Here is a 25,163-nt window from a genome sequence, read left to right on the forward strand (position 1 = left end):
GAACTCAAACAGCATCTAATGGCTTGACCTCTTCCCAGCAAAAGTTATCCTTCAGCTTACTGGTTAGTTAATTAGTTCCAGGAGGAAATGCGTTTCATTCCCAATGCTGGCCTTACGTTTTACAATGACTCCTTGATAACATATTTCTCTCTCTCTCTCTGTCTGTCTCTCCCAAGCTTTCTTGAATCCAGAAACACTCTGTGTCCACCTCCACCAGGAGACCATTTCACATAACTACCTACAATTCTAGAAATAATTAAAAACTCATCTTTTCAAGAAATGTTTCAACTAAGAATTTATACTATTTATATTTATTTTGTATGCAGTATTTATGTATTATTTCTGTCATTATATTTGTTTTTATAGACTCCTGAGGAAGGCGCTACGGCGCCGAAACACGGCTGTGTTGAGTCACCTATTCACAATAAAAATCATTGTTTTAACTAATTTATATGTCTGCCCCATTGTTTGAATAGAGCCTATTTTCCCCACCCCTTTTTTTGTTTTCAACTAAGAATTTATACTAGCCATTGTAGTTTGTAACTGTATAAAATTAACTGTTAGCCATATTGAACTGAAATTAGATTTTAGATCATGTGGGATATAATAAGTAAATAAATACTCACCACCCTTTCCATGAAGAAATATTTCTCCAGGGTACTCCTGAGTCTGTCCCTTGTCACCTTCATTTTGTGCCCCCCTCAGTCCAGGGCTTCCCTTCAATTGAAAGAGACTCGCATCGTATCTCCACTTCCCACCTTTCTTCCAAAGTATACATGTTGAGATCTTTAAGTCTGTCCCCATATGTTTTATGATGAAGACCACTGGCCATTTTAGTAGGCACCTTCTGGGCCAACTCTCTCCTGTTTTCTTGCTGACTCTAAATGAGGTCTCATCAGAGACTTATTTGGAGGCATTATCACCTCTTTTTTTTTTTCTTGCTGGCCATTCCTCTAACTACCCTGTTTCCCCGAAAGTAAGACATCCCCCGAAAATAAGACCTAGTACAGGTTTTCCTGAATTGGTAGATATAAGGCCTCCCCCGAAAGTAAGACCTAGCAAATTTTCTTTGAAAGCAGGGCCGCCGAGAGCCGGACAAGGCCACCCCCGGGCCACCCCCCCCCCACCCGTGGTCACCAAGCGCCCCCCCTCCATCCACCCTCCGTCGCTCTCAGAACTAACCTTAAACGCCTCCTTTCACCTTAGCAGCAAGCAGCAGCAGGGCAGACCTCTCCTTCCTTCCGTGCATCAGGCGAGGGCGGGACACGGAAGGAAGGAGTGGCCTGCCCTGCTGCTGCTTGCTGCGAAGGTGAAAGGAGGCGTTTAAGGTTAGTTCCGGGAGCGACGGAGGGCGGGCGGGCGGGCGGGCCAACCCCGATCCAACCCCGATGTTTCCCAAAAAAATAAGACAGCCCCTGAAAATAAGACCTAGCGCATTTTGGGGGGCAAAAATTAATATAAGACAGTGTCTTATTTTCGGGGAAACACGGTATGCATCCAAGCACCCTTCTGGCTTTTACTGTTGCTTTTTCTTCCTGTTTAACTTTTTTTTTTTACATACTGACTTTTTACTTAATTGCTGTAATTTATAAATAAATAGACTTCCTTTTACATCTTGAACTGTACGTTTATTTGGGCCTCAATTTGTTCTTCGCTGTTCACCCGTGAGGCTTTCCCACTCCTTGTTTTGTTCATACCTTAAGATCATCATGTACGGTTCCTCCCCCCCCCCCCCCCCCAAGTCTTCTCGTCTTTTATGCACAAAAGTACTTCATCACCCTATACTGTACTGTTCTCTTGGGTTTTTGTAGCCCAAACGCTTTAACCTTCATTTATTTTTGAATGTATTTTTAAATTTTAACAAAAACTATACATAGTCACTTGAAAGGCATTGATATATGTACAATGAAAATTATATAACAAATAAATATATTACATCAAAGTACTCATGTTTTACCATTAAATCTTAGCTGCCAAATTCTGAGCCATTCTTCAAGTTTTGCTAGGTCACTTCTCGTGTTATTAAGTAGACAAACTTCACCTTGAACAGAGATCTAAAATTAGGGGAGATAAATGGTAAACTCCAAAAGTTACAAGATCATTTTCAATCAGGAAATAGGGCAAGCAGACTGCACATCTCCCGGGACGTCCTGTCTACTCAGCAACTGGATGCTTCTATACCCTTCAGAAGGATTCATCAACCACTGCTATGCTTTGCTTCCTAGTGGTCTCTGATCCTTCAACTTTGAGTTTTCGAGTTTCAATTCCTCCTGTTCCTGGGATATTCTCACCTGGTTTTTCGGTTCAAGGGAAGGTGGAGTCAGAGTCAGGCTATCTATCTATTCTGCAGGGTTTGGTGATCTCCATCCAGTTCTTTTTTTTTTTCAGCATAGCTGCCTCTTTCCTTGATACCACCAGAGGCACAGATTCTTTCCTTCTGCTGGAGATCCTTGATATTTCAAGAGACATTTCATTGACGTGCTACTTGTTGTGTTGAATGCTTCTCAGCCTTATCTCCTCTCTCAGTTCCTCTACTTTCATGAGGAGTTCAACCTGTAGACATCTCACACACGGAACCATTCCCTCACTTTGGATCATAGTTTCACTCTGCACAGAGACAGAAGCTGTAACGGTGGCACCTGTTGAGAGAGAAAAGAAGAAGACCTACCAAGTTCCTACCTTTTGTTCATCTGTTCAGTAAATCTAAAGTAGCAGCTAGCCTCCTTTATGTGTGTTCTGTTTTCCTGTGTGTAATCCTGCTTGCTTTCTCACCTGTTATTGGGGTATACAGTAGTTTATCTTATCAGTTTGAGGTTCAGAAATGTGAAATCTAGTTTGTTCCTTTTCTAGGCTTAATTCAAAGATTTAACATTTTATTAATTAAGATTGCCCAGAAATATGATTAATTGTTCTGTTTTAACAGATTACTAAAATTTGACTGTTACTTCCTTAGTTCTCCTTCCAATAGCAGGTGGGTAGGAGTTTTTGTGGCGAGGGAGTAAAGGGGACTTCAAAGGGTTTAATTATTTTGCCTGCTCCTTTGAAAAAGAGGTTAAAAAAAAAAAAGCCCTAAAGCAAGCCAAGCAAACAAGCTCTCTAAAACAAGGAAATAAATTAAACCCCTTCTACTAAAGCTACAGAAAATACCCCAACAGTTAACCCAGCAATTTAAAATTATTAAAAAAGCATTTTTAAATTAATAATGCAAAGCATTTGATCTAAAAACACCAGAAAAAACTACTTCTCTTTGCAATGCTCTCCGCTCAGGATAGCAGTGGATTAATCCTAACCCTTACTCGCGTGTTCAGCACCCATTTTTATCATTCCCACCTTTGTAATTCCCTTATCCCTTATTTGTCCTGTTTGTCCTACTTTGTAAGCTCTTTCAAGCAGGGACTGTCTCTTTATGTCCAGTCTACAGCACTGCATACGTCTAGTAGCGCTATAGAAGTGATAAATAGTAGTAGTAGACAGTGGGTTAGGTAGAACTAATTGAAGGGAATGTGCTGTGGATTAGGTAAACTGTGTAGGAAATGCCACCCTTGAGGTGGTTGAGTTGAGGGTAGGGTGGATGAGTATTAGATAAAGGTCTAGGGCTTGTAAACTGTGTTTACAGTGAACTCAATCTGCAATCCTGTGTTTGCTAAAAGCTTTAAAAGCCTTTTTTTTATAAAGGCAGATAGGTCAAAATTGAGACGTTAGAATTTTTAAGATAATAGCCACAAATTAACAGCAGTATACCAACAGACTAGTGTTAGAAGGACCAGACAGCGAGGAAAAAAAAAAGCTAACAGATTTATTTGAATAGAGAGACAAAGCGAGTTTCCTTTTTTCCATCAAGTGTCGATCCAGCCAGTAAGGAAGCAAGTGATGAATAAAGTATATATGCCAGAGCAGACCAGAAATAAAAATAGCAAAATATGCAGAAATGAAGCCAGATTTATAACTTATCAGGTCAGAGAACACTTATACTACTATAAATCATTTCTATAGCGCTACCAGTCGTACGCAGCGCTTCACAATTGAGCATGAAGAAAAGACAGTCCCTGCTCAAAAGAGCTTACAGTCTAAATCAGGACAGACAGACAGGACCAATAAGGATAAGGGTAGGACAGACAGAAGGACACATAGGGAAAGGGACTAACAGCTAACAGCTCATTAGCCAATTAAGCTGCACGTGCATGTTGGCAGCATACTCAAATTTGGGCACCATATATAAAATCCGGGGAAATCTCTCTCTCTACTTACCAGGTGAATGCAACCATCCAAGTAGCTGGGGAAACCAAGGGCCACCCCCACCACGCCGTGCCAGTGACTCCCAGCACGGCAAATGCAACACAGCCCCATCAGATAAACCTGTCCTAGCATTCCTCAATATATAGAGGCTAGAGCCTAACAAACCCAGGAGCTTCAGTTTCTGTCGAAATTAAACTGCCTATGAGTATCTTGCTCATGCTGGTTCCAATTGTAAAATGCCTCTTGCCATTGCAATAGAGCAGCAGCCTATACAGATAGTACAAATAGCAGTATACGTATAGGGACCCTTTTACAAAGCGGAAGTAAGGCAGTTATCCCAACGTGGGCTTACCATATGCCGGCCCAGCGTAGCCACCGGTGGTAGTTCCGGCTCAAGGGCGCGCCATTTCCAATGTTCAAAAGACATTTTTTTTTATAGCATGGAGCTAACCTGGTGGTAATCGAGCATTGCCACACGCTGCCCGGTTACCCGCTGCTTGGCCACACGGTAGACGTTACCTTACTGCATGGCCATTATTTTGGGGAGGGGGAGGGGCATTTAACCCGCTGAGGTAAATAGGGCCCTGGCGCACGGGAAAAATGGCCCCCGCTGCTACTACAGGGCACTTTTTCCTGCAGCTTAGTAAAAGGACCCCATAGTGTTGCAGTCTGTACGGATAGCACTAGAGCCTATACTGATAGCGCTACACATTTAGTGCTGCAGCCAGAACCCTGCTAGATGTTTTTTTTTCCATGCAGGCACTAGACAGGCAGCTTCTGCAGTGAGGGGACGACCTTCTGGATGCTAATTACATGTGTGGGCAGAAGGTGCATGTGTTTGCTGGTGAGGAGCCGCTTTCTGCATCATAGGCACCCTTTTAGAACATTCTGGATGTCCACATTTACCATGGTGGCATTTTGTGAGATCAGCTTATCTCCTATATGGTTTTCTTATTTATTTATTTTTTTTTAACATCTTAGTGAGAGCGATGGAAATGTGCTGGTTTTACTATACGTTTACATGTACAGCACCGGAATCTAAAATATGTCATAGGTTTGGTATGTTTTAGCTCAAATATCTGTGTTCCAACATCAATGGCTTATCTAAAATAGCATTGCACATGTGAACATTTACACCTGCTCCTAGCTGAATAGATTGCTTTGCTTTATCTAATGATTCATAGAGGAATTCAAAACGAGGATAAGAAGAAAAATATCATCAGTATATGAAAATCTCCATATCCCCCTTACTTTGTTTTTTTTTGTTTGTTACATTTGTACCCGCGCTTTCCCACTCATGGCAGGCTCAATGCGGCTTACATGGGGCAATGGAGGGTTAAGTGACTGGCCCAGAGTCAGAAGGATCTGCCTGTGCCTGAAGTGGGAATCAAACTCAGTTCCTCAGTTCCCCAGGACCAAAGTCCACCACCCTAACCACTAGGCCACTTGCCAAAAGACTCCTAATGAGGTCATATAAATATCTATCCTGTCCCTCCTCCTAATTCCACAAGCTATGGCTTTCTACATTCTCTGTTCCCCTCCTCCCCCAAACAGATGAGCAGCAGTTCTGAGGGATGGAGCCAGAAGTATTGTTGAAGGGCGCAGATGTCATAGTTGTCTCTGCCCCTACACTCACTCCTCTAGCCTTCTTCATAGATGGCCTTGGTTGTGGGCTGTTCCTGAGATGAGCCGACCTGGGGGTGGGCCAGCTGAATACAGTGTGCATCTGAATTCTATCGGATCCCTTCTTCAAACTATGTACCAAGTTAGCGGAAATACCTATATGAGGGGAGTGGCTGCTAGAAGGAAATAAATGGAGGATGACGGACCCCATCCATCTAAGGCATAGGTGCTAAATTTGTGTCCCCTGCAACCATATCCATTTCCCTCTCAGAGAATCCTCACAGGCAGCCAAGGGGGGGGGGGGGGGGGGGGATGTGATAGTTCCTTGATTAGAACATGCCGGGAAGATGTAAAAAGAGTGTTATTGCATGAATGTGCCCACATGAGAGCTGCAAGGGAAGAAGAAAGGCTTCCATATAAGGATCAAGTAGGAACAAATAGAAAGTGTCATTGCACAGCAAGGTAAATAAGAAAGTCTTCTCTAACCAATTGTTTTGGGTTATTTTTATTTATCTTTCAGGGATTCCTGCCAGAGAGCAAATTTAATCGTATCCTGACTGAACCTGTTTTTCAAGATGCTGGGCCCAGAAGGAGAGGGAGGCGACCAAGAAGTGAGTTGATAAAAGGCTCAGGGCTTGTAGCAGACACATCCTCGGGAATGGGACCTTTGTTCATGAATGGACTCATCACTGGGATGGACCTTGTGGGACTTCAGAACATGAGAAACATGCAGGGGGTACCGTTAACTGGGGTGGTTGGCTTTCCTGCAGGATTTGCAACTGTACCTGCTGGCGAGGACATCAAGAACACCCTGAGCATGTTACCCATGATGCTCCCTGGCATGGCCACTGTGCCTCAGATGTTTGGTGTTGGAGGACTTCTCAACCCACCCACCAGTATGACAAATACATGCACATCAACTGTCCCCAACTTCCTTAACAAGCACAACAAGCACTGGAAAATTGTTGAGGACAAGCCAAGTGGCCATGAAATCCAGAAAGAGATACCATCCAAGGGCAAGCTCGTTCAGAGCTCCTTCTCGGATCATTCAGAACCTGTAGTCACTCCCAGTAGTCCTGTAGCTTTTAATCCGTTTCTTATACCTGGAATGTCACATGGCTTGCTCTATCCTTCCATGTACCTCTCTCCTGGTATTGGCATGGCACTGCCTGGAATGCAGCAGAGCAGACACTCGGAGGCACTAAGTCTGGAAGGCCAGCGGAGGAAGAGAAAGAAGGCCAAAGGAGACTCCAGCAGCATAGAACCAGCCATGCCGCAGGAAAACACAGAGCGAGAGAAAGAAACTGAAAGAAATCAGAACTGCACAGGCCAAGCCACACCTGAAAAAGAGCAGAGGGGGGAGGAGCAGTTTAAAGAAACTAGTGACAACATGAATTAGAAACGTTTTGTTTCATTCGGATAAAAAAAACATGCAGAAAAATAGACTGCACTTGTAAGTTTCTAATCACGTAGGTATTTGTTATTTCCTCTCATTTCAGTCTTTGTCAATTTCCACGAATAAAGTCCATATGATTTGCTGTGGAAGAACTCTGGGGACAGGCATTGCCAGCCATAGGGTCCAGGCCACTTTGTGAGATTAAACCATGTTGTCTAGCTTGTTCGGGAGACGTTCATTCCAGTAAATGGTAATAAATCCAGACCGTAGTAATCTCCCTTCCCTCTTGAGCAAAATAACAGATCTTTTGCCTGAAACAAAATCCGAGCAGCAGCAGCAGACATCTACAAAACTGCTTTTCCTTCAGCCTTTAGGAGTGCAGTTAGCCATTCCTCTGCAAGGGACACTGAATGAGAAACTTGTACGTAGAGCAACGAAAAGCACAGTTATAGTACGTGCTAATGTGTATTTTTGGTTTACAGCGGCTCCCGTTCTTTATCATGGACACTAGTATAGTAGTATAGACAAAGGTATATAACTAATGAGTCAAAATGCGTATATTCATTTTCAAAAAATAGAGAAAAAAAAAAAGACAAAACTCACACCAGACCCATAATTGGCAGTAGTACCAGTTTCTTTGTCCAAACACGTTTTCAGACAGCTGCAGTGAAAGAAAACATTGTCTGTAAAATATTTTATTATAATGGAAAAGTTATATTCACATTTAATGCAATTTTAATGATCACATTTCCTTCCCTCTCAACGACTTGCACAATTTTTATTTTTTTTTTTGGTAACCCGGTTACTTCACGACACACTCCTATTTATGTTACAGTTCTGACACTGAAAGCATTTATTCTCCATGCAGAAATCGTTGGCTTGGAGTTGGGTGTTCTTACAAGAATGCCAGAGATTTTATATAGTATATAAGGTTAACTCTTCCTGAAAAGTCAGGGTTTTGTTTGTTTTTATTTTTTATTTTTAGTAAACTAATAGAAACAAACTCAGATTTTCAAATGTTCTTTTGTGAAGGAACGAAGTAAGGTCCCCAATGACCCTTCCATTAGGATTTTCCATTCTGTATCTAGAACGAGCCACCAGACTCTTCTCAGATTTGGCTGCTGTCCCCCAATAAATCATGATTTAATAAGAAGTGCACCTGGGAGCCCTGATTTCTGAAACAGTATCTGACTATCTGATCGCAAAGCGTTGGTTCCTTATGTGGGAACTAGTGCAGGAAACCTACCATATCTTCTGCTGGGAAATGTAATGGATGATTTTTTGTTTTTTGTTTGGAACTGGGCTTTGTTTAGTATTTACAGTACAGCACTGTTATCTGAAGATCTGTTAACAGTAAACTCACCTGTTAAAAAATAAAAACCAACGCAGACAGTCCCCAGGCCATAATCTGTTTTCTGGAAAGCCTTCAATTATACAAATATTGATTGGCTTCATATAGTACATTGTCCAGATAAGCTTTGATCAGTTGTCAGGGTTGAGGGGGGTGGGGTGGGGGGAAGCCTCAGTTCAGGCCATTCTGGATAAAGTCTGCTGTATTGTATTTTGTTTTCTGTCCTGTGGTTTCTCTGTCTCCTTATCTGTTCCCATCTAGCTCACACTATTCACATGCTGTGTTTTCTGCCGCATCCCTTTCAGTAAACAGTAGCTGTCGTGATCCTATTCAGAACATTCTGTAGAGCTGCTTTTATTGCTGCTCTTTGGACAGCCATTAAATGCCACTGCAAACACTGTCCCTCTCGTTCCATAACAGCTTGCTTAACTTTACACGCCAGTTGCTCACAAATGTATAGAATACTGCCTTCCACACGAGTAATGGCATGTAAATAGCAGGACCACACCTAATCAGTATTCTGTAATACGCACTCAAATTGCATGGTGTGGAACTGTTAGAGGGGAGGAGCCATGGGCAAAGCATAGACAGGGCCAGCATTTATACGGGCAGTTTGTAGGATATTGTTAGTTGCGTACATAAATGTCCCATCAACACTTACGTGAGCTATAGGCCTGTCATTCTGGCATGTTGATGCTGGGTTTTTGCTAGTATTCTATAAGGACACTTGCACGCAAAAGTGTCCTTTCGAATAGATGCACTACTTGCGTTATTAAGTTAAATGGAGGACACCCTGTTATAACAATGCCTCCAATGTGTACTTTACCTACCTTCCTACTGTCATCTAAGGGTACTAATTAAATAGTACTTCCAGCCAGGAGAGTCCAGAGCCAGAATCACAGGACTGTGCAGCATACCCCCTACCAGCCCCTCTCCTCTCTTGCTTAGTGTCACCACAAGGGAGACGATGGACCGGGAGTGATTTTTGTGCCATCTCCCTTCCATCCTGTGTGGCCACGCTGCTCGCATAGCCCATGGAAAGGAGCCCATGTCTTCTCTTTGGCAGTACTGAATGCAGTCATTGGGCTGACCCAAGAGAAAGAGTTTTAGTATTTCATTGGGTATTTTTGTTCAAGATATGTTTGACATCTGTATTGGGTATAGGTTAGATAATCCCCAGAAATGTTTGTTCACAAGGGAAAATATGATTTGATTATAGGGAATAGGATCGTAGTGTTAGTGAAAGGTATTATTTGTGTCCTATTTTACTCTGCATTTTCAAACAATATTTCTCCATTTTATAGTGATAAGATAATTCTGAAAATATGCTTTACTTTGAGAAAAATGTATATACAGAGCTGTTTTTCTTAACTGTCAAAAAGAACTCCACATAGATAAGGCAGTGCATGTTTGTCTCTGCTCTTAAAAGATGAGGGGATAGGGAATTTCTCTTCGTTCATCTTTTATACTTTAGGTATTTGCTTATTTCATTGCTCATGATCCTAGTACTTGAAAAACACTCTTAAAGGAATTCACACCTTGTTTCTTCACCCTCAGAGGTTGCTGTGTTGAGGTTTTATGCCAAAACTGATCTACAAAGAGACAGTTAAGTTGGAGATTTATTGTGATATACGTAGAATTTGGAATGTTGGAAAAACACCCCAATATATATATATTTTTTTGTTATTTTTTGTTAACTTTGTACCCAGTGCTTTCCCACGGCAGGCTCAATGCGGCTTTTGCCAGCGTATTTAAACACATTGCACAGAGATGTCCACAAATTTCTTTTGTCTATATAAATGAAGCATGAGACCTCATCAAAGCTAATAGTCATAACCTTTCTTCTAAAGAGATGCACTTATATGTGTGTTGCAACACTCCGTGCCACTTGCACAAAGTGTAGAATAGTCCTGCTGCACTTTGAATCAGCAGAGTAAACCATCCATTCTTCACTGTCCCTTGGAGGCAGTTGCTAGGGAGAACCTCAGGCAGGGCAGGATTGTCTTTGGTGGACTCTAGGCAAAGAGGTCTTTGGGCCCCCTATCGTAACATAAATACAGTTTAAGACCCCACCCACGGTAGTTCTGGCTGTGGAAGAAAATTGGCAGAGGAAAGAGTTGCTGTTCCCCAATCCTCCTGTCCAAATCATGTGGGGTGGAGAGAAGAAACAGCCTCTACCAGAAGTGGTGGCTCTGGTCCCTTCCCACTCTTCTTTCTACCACAACTGACTTACGAAGGTAAAAATCTGCCTTGGGAACCACTGAGGCCCCTCTTCAATATTGGGGCCTAGTTTGCCTTAATCTAGACCTCAGGCAATAATCCTTAGTAATGACAAGCACAGTGTTATTTCTCAACAGAAGAGAAATGTCTGAAACTGTGTGTTCCTTACGGTTTAGTTTATTCATTAATTTAACATTAATGTGTGCATTAACAATATGGTTCGTCTTTTTTCTACAAACAATAGAAATCCTTATTCTTTCACTCGGAGAACTTTTCAGTCGTGTCATCCCCATAAAAGTTTCTAGCTCATTGTAACTTGGTCCATTTAGGAATTCACAGGCAGAGTCCTGCAAAATATGGGGGCCCCATAGGGTGCTCAGAATCGTTCACAGGTATCAAGGGAGAAAGGGCTCTCAGATTAATAGATTTTTCATAACATTCCATAAACTGTGTAGTTACCTCCTCCTGTTTGGTATATGTATACTCATCCCTGTGCCATATAGCCACTCTGCTTTCTCTATTCTTCTTCCCCTTAAGGTAGGTTGCTAAGAGCTTACCTGCCCGATTAGAACTCTGATAATATGTTGAGTGCTGAATACAAATTTCTCCACGCGCTCTAGCACTTGGCATACTATGATATTTGTAGTTAAGCTTTAACGGGGTATTCAAAACATCACTATCCCAATTCTTTACCAAATTGTTCTTGACAGTGCGCATTTCCAACACCTGTAGCTCTTCCCTGCGTTTCTTATTTAAGAAACGCTGTGTAGCACTGTATTTCACCACATGGTGTCACCTTTAAGGCATCCCAATGGGTGGCTTGAGAAATGGGGGCATTTTAAAGGCATGATATTCAGCAATGGCATTAGTTATTTTTCCAAGAAAAGACTGATCTTTTAACAGAGCATTATTGAATCTCCATGTGGGTTTTGTTTGTTCCTGATATTGACTAAAATGTTTAAAGATATCCCAGCTTGATCAGAAATATTATATAGCAGTATGCACTACAGCAGGTACTAACCTTTAAGGAATTAAAAAGTAATCTATCCTAGAGGAAGATTTATGTACCTGAGAAAGCAGTAAGTGGTTCTGCAGCCTCCAAACATCTTCAAGCCCTCCCATAGATGGAAGATCCTGAGTAGGCTTATCAACCCCAGAAGTGTGTTCTCCGTTGCCTATCTAACAGGATCTAGTTCCTGATTAAAGTCACCTGTTATAATTTATGTGCAGCTTTTATCTTATTGATCCACTCACTTTTGCTAACATGTCTTGCAGATATTGGGTTGTCTAGTACTGTTCTTAACTGGTTTTTTCTCTCGTCACGATCTTTCTCTGTTCACACCAATAGTGGCTCCTCTCAATCCTACTCCCTCATCTGTGGTGTACCCCAAGGCTCACTCTTCAATACTTCATTAGTCCCCTAGCAACGCTTACTTATACAAGAGCATAATATTAAGTTCTTCCTTCATTCTACTCTGGTTCCCAACCTCTCTCCTATTAATATTGATCTTGAACCTTTGGCCTCTGGGCTTTCATCTAGCAAACTTGTCTTGAATACTGCTAAAACTATCACTTGCTGGGTATCTGCTGCATTCTCCTCTCCAACTCTGGTTCTTTTTTGTGGTGGGGGGGGGGGGGGGTGGAGTTGGCCAATTTCCCCAGTCACTACTTTTAAGTACTTAGGTATCTGGTTTAATAGTCAATTGACCTTTATGAAACAAATTTCTGAACTTGTTAAATCCTGTTTCGGCACTCTCTATACACTTTGCTTTTTCTATAATTTCTGGATTTTTGAATGTTGTACACAGCTTCTCATGCATTTCTTATTTCTAAGCGACTACAAACTATTTCAAAATACAGCAGTCAGATTACTTTGCAAGGTAAAAAATTTGGATCACATCCTTCCCTTTCTTATTCATTTGCACTGGCTACCTTCAACTATGTTGTTAAATTTAGAATTCTTGTTTTAAACCCATAAAGCTCTTCGTTTATACCAACCATCTTATCTCTGTTATCTCATACACCCTCCTGTCATCTGTGCTCACTTGATTCAAACTGTCTTGTTCTGCCCGTTATGAATCTACTCAACATTCTGCATTCTTTTTTCTATCACTAAAGTTATGGGATGATCTTTCATCTAATATTCGCTCCGAACTGTTCTTCTGCCAAGTTTAAAACTGTTAAAAATATATTATTTTAGAGTGGCTTATAACATCCCACTGTGATAGCATTTCTTCCTGGCCCTCCTTGCCTTTTTCCTTAGTGGACCAGTGGGACAATGGATTAGATGGGACATCTCTGTGGGAGCAGTAGAATTGACCTATGGGTCAGACTGTATGTGTTCTTGTGTGTCTCTCACTGTCCTTTTAATAAATGGCGTTCCTTTTTCTTATATTTGTATATTGTTCTAGATTGTAAACTGCTTAGACCTGCAAGTCAGAATTAGCAGCATAACAAGTTTTTTAAATAAACATAAACACAACTGCAAACCATATTATAGAGCAGTACTAGTGTTTGGGGTCAAGCTGCTAAATAAGGATTTTGACCATAGTAGTAGTACCACAAGACTACCATTAGGGGGTCAGAGCCACCATTTTGCACCAGGACTGGCTATGATGCAGGAGTGGCCAGGGTTCACCTCAGTCCTAACACTGACATCCAGTGATACCCCCAGTAAGTGATGAGAGACGCTTGAACATCATGGGGGGGGGGGGGGGGGGGGGGAGCAAGGGAGTTTTAATGCAGATTGTATTTTTTTTTATATAGTGGGTCACTGTGAATGCATGATCCAGATAGCTTCAATACACTTCAGGAGCATCAGAATGCCTTGTTGTTGATTGAGGGGGAGGGAGGTACAAAGCTCTGCACTCATCCCCAGCTCCGAGCCCAGTATTAGATCCTTTCTCCAATCCCTGTTCCCAGTCCCTATGTTATCTGTGAGCCCCTTTCTCCCTACCCCAACATCAGACACACTTCTGCCAGCCTTAGCATCAGATCCCTTTGGCGATATGACCCCTTCGGCAACATGCCCCCATCATCAGCCTCTTTAGGCCACTCCACCATCTACCAGCGTAAGCCCCCTTTTGCTATCTCCAGCCTTGCATCTGCCCCCAGCCCCCTTCTCCCAGCCTCAACAACTTTGTAAGACCATATCCAAACCTTGGCTCCCTTCCCCCCCACCCTACATTTCAGATCCATCTTCCCTCCCCCCTCATTATCTAGTATTCCCCCTCTCTTCACACCCTTGTCGTATACTGCTTCCACCTGTTCTCCCCTTCCATCCATTGACTCATATTTCTTCCCTCTCTCAGCCCCATGACCTAGTATTTTCTCTCCTTCCCCTCCCCTCCCATTTTCTCTCCCTATCTCCCATCTTCCTCTTTGGTTCCGCATCGTCCCTGCTCTCCCCTTGCTCCTCCTTTGTGATTCAGTATCTCTATTCTCTGGGCACCGTCCCCTCTTGTGCACTTCCCTAAAACCTCGAGTCTCCATCATAGCTCGTACAGCACAGCTTCAACAGTTTTAGAAGCAAAAGAACTAGTTAAGGTCCATGGAACCTCAACATCAGACACTCTGGAAAGTCCTGCAGCAGTTGGCATAGCCACAGGTGGGCTTGGGTGGGCACAGGCCCACCCATGCTTAGCTCAAGCCCACCAGTGATGGTACCCCACATCAACAGCTCTCTTCCTCCACGGCGTCCCGGCATCTGACCCGCCCGCCGCTGAACCCCGTCCTCCCTGATGTACCGTACAGGTGTCCCCGGCACCTGCAGTGATTCAGTTATTGCTGCCTGTGCCGGCCCTGCAGGCTTCATTGACTGAGTCCTGCCCTTGCTTTCATCATATCCTGTCTGGTAGGACCCGGCCAAACCGATGGAAACCTGCAGAGCCGATGAATGCAGCATTAATTGAATCACTGCAGGCACCGTGGCACCTGTAAGGTACACCAGAGAGGGCGGAGAAGGAGAGATCTTGATGTGGGGTAGGTGAAAAAAAAATTTATTTTTAAAAATATCTCCGGGGGGGGGGGGGGGGGGGGCTGTGGAATACCATGCCATGCTGTGGAAGGGCCCATCTAAGTTAGCTCTGGGCCCATCCAAATACTGGGCCTGGCTACTGTCCTGCAGGCCTCAACCACCGTGACACTTTCCTGTGCTGTGGGTGCAGAGCACCTGGAAGCTGAAGTTCCATGGCTCCTTAACCGATCCTTTTGCTGCAATGCTTGTTGCAGGCACGTTGGAGGAGCTGCAATATAATCATGTTTGAAGGGGTAAGAGAAGGGGGGCAGCCCACCCATACATTCCAATGCCTGATACACTTTCTGTACTATCTGCAGATGCATTTACAAGTTACCTTGTGCTGTAATTGCAGGGCACACCACAATAGTTACCACATGGGTTTTTGTACTTACCCTACATTAATTTTTGCACCTAATGTGCATCAAGTGCAAAAATTGTATGCACTTTAGTAACAGGTCCCTAAGTTAGTCCAGTTACTGATTTTCTGCATTGATATAATTATACCTAAGAATCAATATCTCTATGGCACTCTTTTCCCCTGCTTATATTCAGACCTGCAATCTATCAATTCCAGCTGCAGGTCATCATTGAAACTAAAATGGCATTGATGTTCTTTTAGAATTGCTCTGTATCAAATTAAAAGTTTAAAAATGATCTAAATTCCTGGGATGTATCAAAGCAATCCCTAGATAGGGTGGGAACAAGCCACACCACGCGCCAACACTTGCGCTCCAAAATGTGCGTCCCTCCTGGCAGCCACATCAGCCTGTAATGTCTGGCACAAGATGAGCTTAGAAGCCCATGTTGCTGCACTACAAATCTCTTGAAGAGAGAGTGCTCCAGTCTTTAGCCTGCTGCTAGGGTTGAGCAAATCACTTTAAAGGGTTTTGCTACCCAATTCAATGAACGTGCAAAATATTTCTCAGATTCCACATACTGTTAACATAAAGGGCGTCAGCAAGAAAAGGACAAGGGCCGACTCCATCCGCGGAGCCCATCTGAAAAGGGCTCTGCTCCATCACGGGCTGTTTCACTGCCTGTTGCAACCAAGCCAGGCAGGCTCTAGCAGCATAACAACTCCCCTCCTGGGCCACTTGGGAATCTTTGTGGACACATTTTAAAGTGGAAAGGCAGCTTTCTGACTCAGAGACTGTGATGGCATGCTGCCGTGTAGAAAATCTGGGTTCCTTTGATAATCCCTGCTTGCAACTTGAGATCACCTCTTTAAATAGTGACAGTAAATGGGATTAAAGGGCGGCCGTGCCGTCAGCCATACTGAGAGAGAATCATCACTGTTTCTCGTAAACAACTTATTACATATTTTGACTGTCTAGCATAAAGGAATAGATGAGAATTTGAGATTCTAGCTCCTCACTGATGTAAAATTATCAGAATTATATATACCCTTGGTTAGGCCTTCCTTATAAGCAAAGGTGTGGAATTCTCTTAAGTGATAACGTAGTACAATGACATATGTGGACCTTCAAAGGTGAACCATCAATCCGTTCTACTTCATTGCTTGTTACATCACTGTGTATTACGTTTATTACAGTTTTCTTATGTATGAAATGATCCTAATGTTCCGACATAATTTCAGTTTTTGCATTATTTATTTAATGATGTATCACCATGTGTCTTTTCCTTTTTTTATATTTATATATCTATTTTTGGGAACCATAAATTTTGTATGCATTCAAATGAGCATCTCAGAAAATTCTCTTAACTGGTACCTGACAGAAACTGTTTGTTCTCAAGACATTATCACCTTTCTTCGGATCAACTTAGTAATACCGAATTACTGTGCTACTGATAGTAAATCAGCGTTACAGTTGTAGCCTGCAAAGTATGAATGTTCCAAAAACTAATTTCGTAGAAATGCTGCTAGCTCTTGTTGTAACTAACATTTCATTTGTTCTGCCTCCAGTGAAAGCATAAAGGTTTTATGTTCCTAGCTGTTAAATTCAAACAATATATTTATTTATGTAAAAAAAGTCACTTGGGATCAATATATTTTTGAATGTTTTAAGCACTAATTTTTCTTGTTTATTTAGTATAAAATCAATGAACCGACCTACAACATTTTTAGATTACGCACTATAAATCTTCTTTATCTGATAAAGCCTTAGCTAGATGTGGACATGTTGTAATGTATATCAACTAATTTAGGGGGCCCGTTTACAATGCCACAGCCGAGTTACTGCGGCATTGGTAGCACCGCCCCCGCCATGGCCATTTCTGGCACGATGAGAAATTGGTTTTTACTTTAGCACTGGGGGCTTACCCGGCAGTAATCGTGTAGTGCCTGACACAGCCCAGTTAGTTCTGGAACGCTTAGGAGGCAGGCAAGGGCTTTCGAGGAAATGGCCACGTGGCAGTGTACTGTTAACCATGCATTCACCTTTAGTGTTGTACACAATCTATGAAAGCAAGGGTATTTTCCTCTTTCTTTAAACATTTTGCTTGTTTCTTCAAAAACATGAAGGGCACACTTACTCCAAAGTCAGGATCTCTAAAATTAACGACTAAGAACTGCATATCTACTGGTTTAGGATGCAGTATTTCTTCACTAATCTTTAAATGTGGTGACTCTAAGGTCCTACAACTATCAGAACAACACAAAAAAACAAAACAACATGTTTTGTGGGTTTTAAGTTAAGAGATTGTCAGCTTGATTACAACATATGAGCCTTGTTATCTCTTTTCAGACATTGTGACTTCCTTTCAGTGTTACCAACACCTGCATCAGGAGTTTGATAGATGAAGCCAGCTGAGCAACACCATGCCCCGAGGTCGGCCTAGACTTAGGGCCAGAAGGTGGGAAAAATGCTTCCCCTGCCTTATTTAATGCATTCAAAACTACTTGCACAGCCTAAGCTGTTGTAATCAATGGCAAATATATATAAATTAGAAATCAGTTAAATGCTTTTATATTTGGGGTTATCGTTATAGAGGACCGTTCTGCAAAAGTTAGAGAAGATTTTCAATTGCATTAAAACTTTTACATTTTACCTTGCTTTCATGCCTTTATGAGGAGCAATGCATATCAAGGAGAACCCAGCCTTTCACAGACAAGACCTCAGGACATGGTACAACTGGGAAGCTTCATTCATCACTTGATCTAGTCTAGCATACAACAGACTCAGCTTTATAAACAAAATACAAACCAATTGTCCAGAATGAGTGGTTAAAAGCTTAAAAGCTAAAATGAGTCAGGAATTATTAGGAAAGGAATGGAGAACAAAACTGAAATTATTATAATTCCTTTGTATCACTCCATGGTGTGACCGTATCTTTAATAATTGTTTGCAATTTTGGACATTGCACCTCAAAAAAGATATAGCAGAGTTAGATAAGGTACAGAGAAGGGCGATGAAAATGATATAGGGGATGGGACGACATCCCTATGAGAAAAGGCTAAAGCAGCTAGGGCTCTTCCGCTTGGAGAAGAGACCGGCTGAGAGGAGATTTGATAGACGTCTATAAAATACTGAGTAGAGTGGAACAGGTAGACGTGAATCACTTGTTTACTCTTCAAAAATACTAGGACTAGTGGGTATGCAATGAAGCTACTAAGAATTAGAGCACATCAGAGAAAATATTTCTTCACTCAATGTGTAATTAAACTCTGGAATTCTTTGCCAGAGAATGTTAAGCTTAGCTTAAAAAAGGTTTGGTTAATTTCCTAAAAGAAAAGTCCATCAGCCATTATTAAGATGTACCTGGGAAAATCCACTGCTTATTTCTAGGATAAGAAGTGTAAAATCGATTTTGCTCTGTTGAGATCTTGCCAGGTACTTGTGACCTGAATTAGCCCCTACTGGAAATAGGATACTAAGCTTGATGGACCTTCGGTCTGTCCCAGTATGTTTACCTCCAGGAGAATGTTGAGAAGAGCTGCATGGAGAAGCTGGGAACAGACTCCAACAATATATATAAAAAAAAAAAAATACACTGTCATGCACAAATCCACACCTGCTTACAAAATTCATCATAAAATACAGAACAATATAAGTCCCTATTACAACCTGACTTCTCTCCACCTGGGAGCTGAAACAGACTATATAACAAAATAAGGGGGTAGTTATTAGGTGTAGTAAAAGTCAGGCTTTTACTGCATCTTAATTTACCATGGAGGGATCTGTGGCAGCTTAGCATCACAAATTAGACACCTATGGTACAAGAATAATGGCACTTGCAATCAACCTCACAGGCACAATCATTTTTCCATCCAGGAGCACTGAGCTGCAAAACTATGGCCTAATGCTGTTCGGCCTGTTTATTTAATTGCATTTAGTAATACTGCCTTCAAAGATAATATCTAGTGGTGCTTAAGGGTTGGTGGTAGTATTCCGCCCCCCCCCCCCCCCCCCCCCCCCCCACCGATGCCCTCCTCCCACTTAATATTGTATGGTAACTCTATAGGATGTGGAGACACTAGTCCTGAACATTTTTATTGTGGGTGACCCTGTCCCAGAGGCCTGCTTTCAGAATATGCATGACCTGAATTTGCATACACTGCCTCCGTTATATGCAAATCTCTTTCATGGCATATCATTGTGGATATCCTGAAAACCTGACTGGCAAGGAAGACCTTAGGAAATTACCTGAGATAACACATTGACAGCCATGTTGCGTTTCCATCCTCTTTCTATTTAGGCTCCTCTATGTCTATCCAACATATTTTGTAATTCACTCACCATTTTTACTCTACCACCTCTCCTAGAAGGGTGGTCCAGGTGTCCACTACCCTCTGAGTGAATAGTATTTCCTGATGTTACTCCCAAGTTTACCTCCCTGCAATCTTCATTCATGTACTCTAGTTCTACCGCCCTTATGTCTCTGGAGGAGGTTTGTTTGATATTAATATGTTTCAAGAACTTAATTTCTGTATCATATCATCCTACAGGTTTGAGTCCTGCAGTATTTTCTTATATTTTATATTTCTTATTTCTGTGTGGATTTCAACTTTGAATATCCGGTTATTTTAAGCCAAACTAACATATAGCCGTTTAAGCTGATATTCAGACTTTTATGAGTCACATTATGTGCTAATCCTGGCCTGGAAAGGCACTTAGTGGCCACGGTGTGACCTCCGCCCCCAGAATGCCCCCGACATAGCTGGCTTTGAGTTGGTGCTAACCACGATATTCAGCAGCATTCAGCTGGTTAAGTGCCACTGAAAATTAGCAGCTAGTCCCGCCCAAGCAATTTACGCGGGATGCAAAGAACAACTAACAAAAAAAACTCCAGACCGCCCAAAATAGAGCAGCCAGGTTGATATTCAGCAAAACACGCTTCAAAAGTGCCAAACCCCTTCGAGAAAAATTGCACTGGCTCACAATCAAAGAACTGATCATCTTCAAAATCTGCACTCTAGTCCACAAAAATCATATATGGCATAGTCCCAGGATACATGACAGACCTCATAGATCTACCAACAAGAAACAGAGTCAGGTCTGCAAGATCATACCTATACCTACACTACCCAAATTGCAAAGGACTGAAATACAAAACAACATACGCATCTGGCTTCTCCTACATAAGCGCACAACTATGGAATGGCCTCTCAAAAGCTGTGAAAAAAATCACTAAAAACCAACCTCTTCAAAAAGGCCTGCCCCAACGACCCTACGTAAACCTCTTCACCCAAAGCACAGCATGCCTAATGATTGCACTGGACAACACACACCTTCATCCCTTCTGACCCTCCACATATACCTCATCGATCACTATACAACCTTGTATTTGTTTATCAACCGACTGGGCAAACGCCCCCTACCTGGTACTCTGTAAGCTACATTGAGCCTGCAAATAGGTGGGAAAATGTGGGATACAAATGCAACAAATAAATAATATGTCTTATGGTACAAACTGTGTACCATTTTTGTTGCTTCTTCTGAACCTCCTCAAGTGTTTTTATGCCTTGAAAAGATACTGCCCCACAAAACTGGACACAGTACTCCAAGTGGGGCCTCACCAACTACTTCTAGTCAGCATCAGCACCTCCTCCTGCTGGCTATACCTCTCTCTATGCAGCCTAGCATTCTTCGAGGTAACAGTCACCACTTGTAACATTGTTTTGCAGCCTTGAGATCCTCAGACACTATCACCCCAAGGTCTCTCACCCCTAGCACTTACCACTCTTTTGGATTTGTACACCCCAAGTGCAGCAATTTTCACTTTTTTTTTTTTTGCAATTAAATTTTAACTGCCAAACATTTGACCATGCTTCCAATTCTTGTAGATCTCTCCTCATGTTGTCCACCTCCCTCCAGGGAGTCCACTCTGTTGCAAATATTGGTTGTCCTTCACACAAAAGACAAACTTTTCCTTTAACCCCTTCAGGCAATGTTGCTCACAATATGTTGAATATAATTGGCCTCCATACCAAGGAGATAGTGGCCAGAAAAGATGGACAGCTCGAAGACCTGAATCTGATAGAGAGAATAAGAAGCTTGTAAGGGATCCTATGAGAGACTGGGAAGCCAGTAATTTAGCAAGGAGAAGAGAATATGCTCATACTTCTTTTTATTGTAGATAAGTTTAACAGCAGTTTTTTTTTAACCAATAGGAGCTGTGTATTGACTAAGACCACTAAGTAGCAAACTACATTAAGCCAATTTAGACAAGACCAAGGCATGCAGGAGGATACAATAATGTAGAGGGTTCTAACAGAGAGCAAATAGAGATATCTGCTAAGAGTGAAGAAACCACCTTAGATATGTTTCAAGTTTCTTTATATACCGCCAAGGGTATAAACAATACAAAAGACAAGTCATTAAAAAAAAAAAACAGGTGAACTACAATATGTAAATAGGACACTGCGAAAACACATGACAATAAGCCAACGTAGAGTAGGGGATACAAGAAGAGGCCAAATTAATAGGTAATATCCCAGTGTTCCATCCAGCAGAATCACATCAAAGGGCCACTAAACAATGGCTGGAGTCACACAGTAGGCCCATATAATTGTTGAAAGAAATAGGTTTTAAGGGCTACTTTAAAATCAGAGTGTGACCATATTAGACATAATTCTAACTGAACGTTATTCCAGTAAGTAGGACCAGAAACAGAAAACACTGTTGTTTTTTTTTTTTTTTCAATAGATTTGGCGTTATAATCGCAATTAACACGCAGCATATTTATTATATCTAATGTGAGCTACCATTTTTGCTCATATCTCTGTTTAAGTTGTAATGTAACTACATTTCTATTTATAATAATAAATTTAACTACTAATTTCACAAGGTTAAGAGGCATATTTTCAAAGCACTTTGGGAGGCTAAGTTCCATAGGTTTCTATGGAACTTTGGGAGGCTAAGTGCTTTGAAAATATGCCTATTACTAACCCAAGAAGTTTCACCATTCCACATTAATTAGACAATTGTACTACCTGTATTTCATCCTCCTCGCACCTCGGATCAGGACAGGTTATTGCATATTCTCAATTGTGCTTGAGCTATCAGAATATGTTACAGAGGACAAGTTTTCTGAATCATCCTTCGCAACTCTTTCTCGCAGTACAATCAATTCACCAACCAAAACAAGTAAAGAAATCCACGTTATCTCATTGGTAGGTAACTGCATTTCTTTTTGCTATCAGCAAACTTCAGTCACCAAGTAGTGACATCCTCATGTCAAGCCACATCAATTGCGAGCTGTGGCAACTTCTTCAGTGCTCCTTCAACATATTTCTCCAGTGGGTAGCTGTAATGCTGCAACTTGGACAACGATGCACACCTTTACAAAGCACTGTACAGTAGTATTGCTACAGTAGTATTGATGATGCAGCGGCAGCAGCTGATGCCTTGTTTGGAAGATTGGTTCTGTCCTCCTCGTGAGGCACCAACTCACCTACTCAGGTAACAGTTTTCACACTTTACATTTGACCTCTGTATTTAACTGTTAGTGTGAGTTTCTGTTTTTAGCTTGGGAGTCTTCAGCTATATGGTTTCAGGGGTGTAGGCAGACCTCGGTGAGAGGGGGGGCCAGAGCCCGAGGTGGGGGGGGGCACTGTTTAGCCACCTCCCCCCGCCACCGGCTCCCCCCACTGCCACTTTGGACTGCCGCAACTGCAAACCCCTCCCCCGCCACCACCCTTCCCCCGCATCAGGTACCTTGTTTGCTGGCAGGGGTCCCCAATCCCCGCCAGCTGAAGAGTCTTCTTCAGCGCCAGTCGACTCCGGCACCTTTGTTGTGGGATCATCTGTTTCTGACGCTTTACATCCTGCACTGTGCATGTAACCCCGTGCAGGACGTAAGGCGTCAGAAACAGATGATCCCACAACGAAGGCACCGGAGTCGATCGACACTGAAGAAAACTCTTCGGCTGGCGGGGTTTGGGGACATCCGCCAGCAAACAAGGTACCTGATGCGGGGGCGGGCGGCGACAGCGGATTAAATGTAGAGGGGGCCAGGGCGTAATCTGTGGGGGCCCATGCCCCAGTGGCCCCATGTAGCTACGTCCCTGGGCTAGATGATCACAATGTCCAGGGAGAAATGGAAGTTGCTTACCTGTAACAGTAGTTTTCCTTGGACAGTTGATCATCTAGCCACACAGTCATACCCTCCCTCCCTGAGTTGTTGCCAGCTTGAGTATTAACTGAGTTGACAGGGAGCGTGTTCGGTGTTCACTAATTAGACTGTTTCCAGGGGTGGGAAGATTGACACATGTGCAGAGAGCGCTTTAGAGTTTTCTGTACTATTGGAAGCCTGGGTCGGTAACGTCCCCCTAATGTCACTTCAGCTGTGTGGCTAGATGATCAACTGTCCAAGGAAAACTACCGTTACAGGTAAGCAACTTCCATTTCTATCTTTTCAGTACAAGGTCCTCTTTTTGGAATGCTTTCCCTTCTTATCTATGCTCCCAATCTTCTCTTACCACTTTAAAAAATGAGCTCAAGCCATACCTCTTTTTAGATTATTTATTTATTTATTGCATTTGTATCCCACATTTTCCCACCTCTTTGCAGGCTCAATGTGGCTTACAGAGTTTTGTTATGACATTGTCATTCCAGGCTCAATGTGGCTTACAGAGTTTTGTTATGACATTGTCATTCCAGAATATCAGATACAATTAGTAATGAACAGAGTTTAAGTACGGGAGGAAAAAAGGAAAGTGTTAGGTGGCTAAGTATAGAAGGTGGACTTTCATAACTGGGTGTTTGGCGAGGTAGTTTAGTAAGGCTATGGGTTCTCTTTGTAGGCTTTGTTGAAGAGATATGTCTTCAGAGATTTGCGAAAGTTGTTTCGTCTATCATTTTCAGGGCTGTAGGTAGTGCATTCCACAGCTGCATGCTCATGTAAGAGAAGGTAGTGGCATGCATCAGTTTGTATTTTAGTCCTTTACAGCTGGGGAAGTGCAGTTTGAGAAATTTGCGGGATGATCTTATGGCGTTTCTGGGAGGTAGGTCCACTAGGTTTAGCATGTAGATTGGGGCTTCTGCGTGAATGATTTTGTGCACAATCGTGAAGATCTTGAACGCAATGCGTTCCTTAAGTGGGAGCCAGTGAAATTTCTCTCTTAGGGATTTTGCACTTTCATATTTAGTTTTTCCAAATATGAGTCTTGCGGCAGTATTCTGGGCTGTTTGGAGTTTTTTGATAGTCTGTTCTTTGCAGCCAGCATACAGTGTGTTGCAGTAATCCAGATGACTTATTACCATTGATTGTACCAGGGTATGGAAGATGTATCTTGGGAAGAAAGGTCTTACTCTTTTGAGTTTCCACATGGAGTGGAACATCTTTTTCGTCGTGTTCTTTATGTGGGCATCGAGATTGAGGTTTCGATCAATGGTAACTCCAATAATTTTCAAGTTTTGTGAGACGGGAAGAGAGCAATATGGTGTGGATACGGTGGAGAAGTTGTTTGTGTTATGTTGTGAGGTGAGTACAAGACATTGTGTTTTTTCTGCATTGAGTTTTAGCTGAAATGCATCCGCCCAGGAGTGCATAATTTGGAGGCTTTGGTTGATCTCGTTCGTGATTTCATTTAAGTCATGTTTGAACGGGATGTAAATCGTGACATCGTCTGCTGGTGGTTGGGAGGCGGAGCTAGTGTGGGCAGACATATACGGTCTGGGCTGGTGGTTGGGAGGGGGGACTAGTGCTGGGCAGACTTATACGGTCTGTGCCAGAGCTGGTGGTTGGGAGGCGGGGATAGTGCTGGGCAGACTTATACGGTCTGTGCCAGAGCTGGTGGTGGGTGGCAGGGATAGTGCTGGGCAGACTTATATGGTCTGTGCCAGAGCTGGTGGTTGGGAGGCGGGGTTGGTGGTTGGGAGGCGGGGATAGGGCTGGCCAGACTTATACGGTCTGTG

General features: G+C 42.5%; 1 protein-coding gene across 2 annotated transcripts in view; it reads left to right on the plus strand.

The window, feature by feature from the left end:
• The window catches only part of CHD6 (chromodomain helicase DNA binding protein 6), a 218,829-nt gene extending 204,028 nt beyond the window's left edge, over nt 1-14,801 (plus strand). For both annotated transcript variants that reach the window (XM_030212950.1, XM_030212951.1), the window contains one exon: nt 6,380-14,801. In XM_030212950.1, the coding sequence (XP_030068810.1) occupies nt 6,380-7,258 (879 nt within the window). In that variant the 3' untranslated portion in view covers nt 7,259-14,801. The remainder of the gene's footprint in view (nt 1-6,379) is intronic.
• The last annotated feature ends 10,362 nt before the right edge of the window (nt 14,802-25,163 follow it).

This window comes from Microcaecilia unicolor, chromosome 8, assembly GCF_901765095.1.
Source record: "Microcaecilia unicolor chromosome 8, aMicUni1.1, whole genome shotgun sequence".
Taxonomy (NCBI): Eukaryota; Metazoa; Chordata; class Amphibia; order Gymnophiona; family Siphonopidae; genus Microcaecilia; species Microcaecilia unicolor.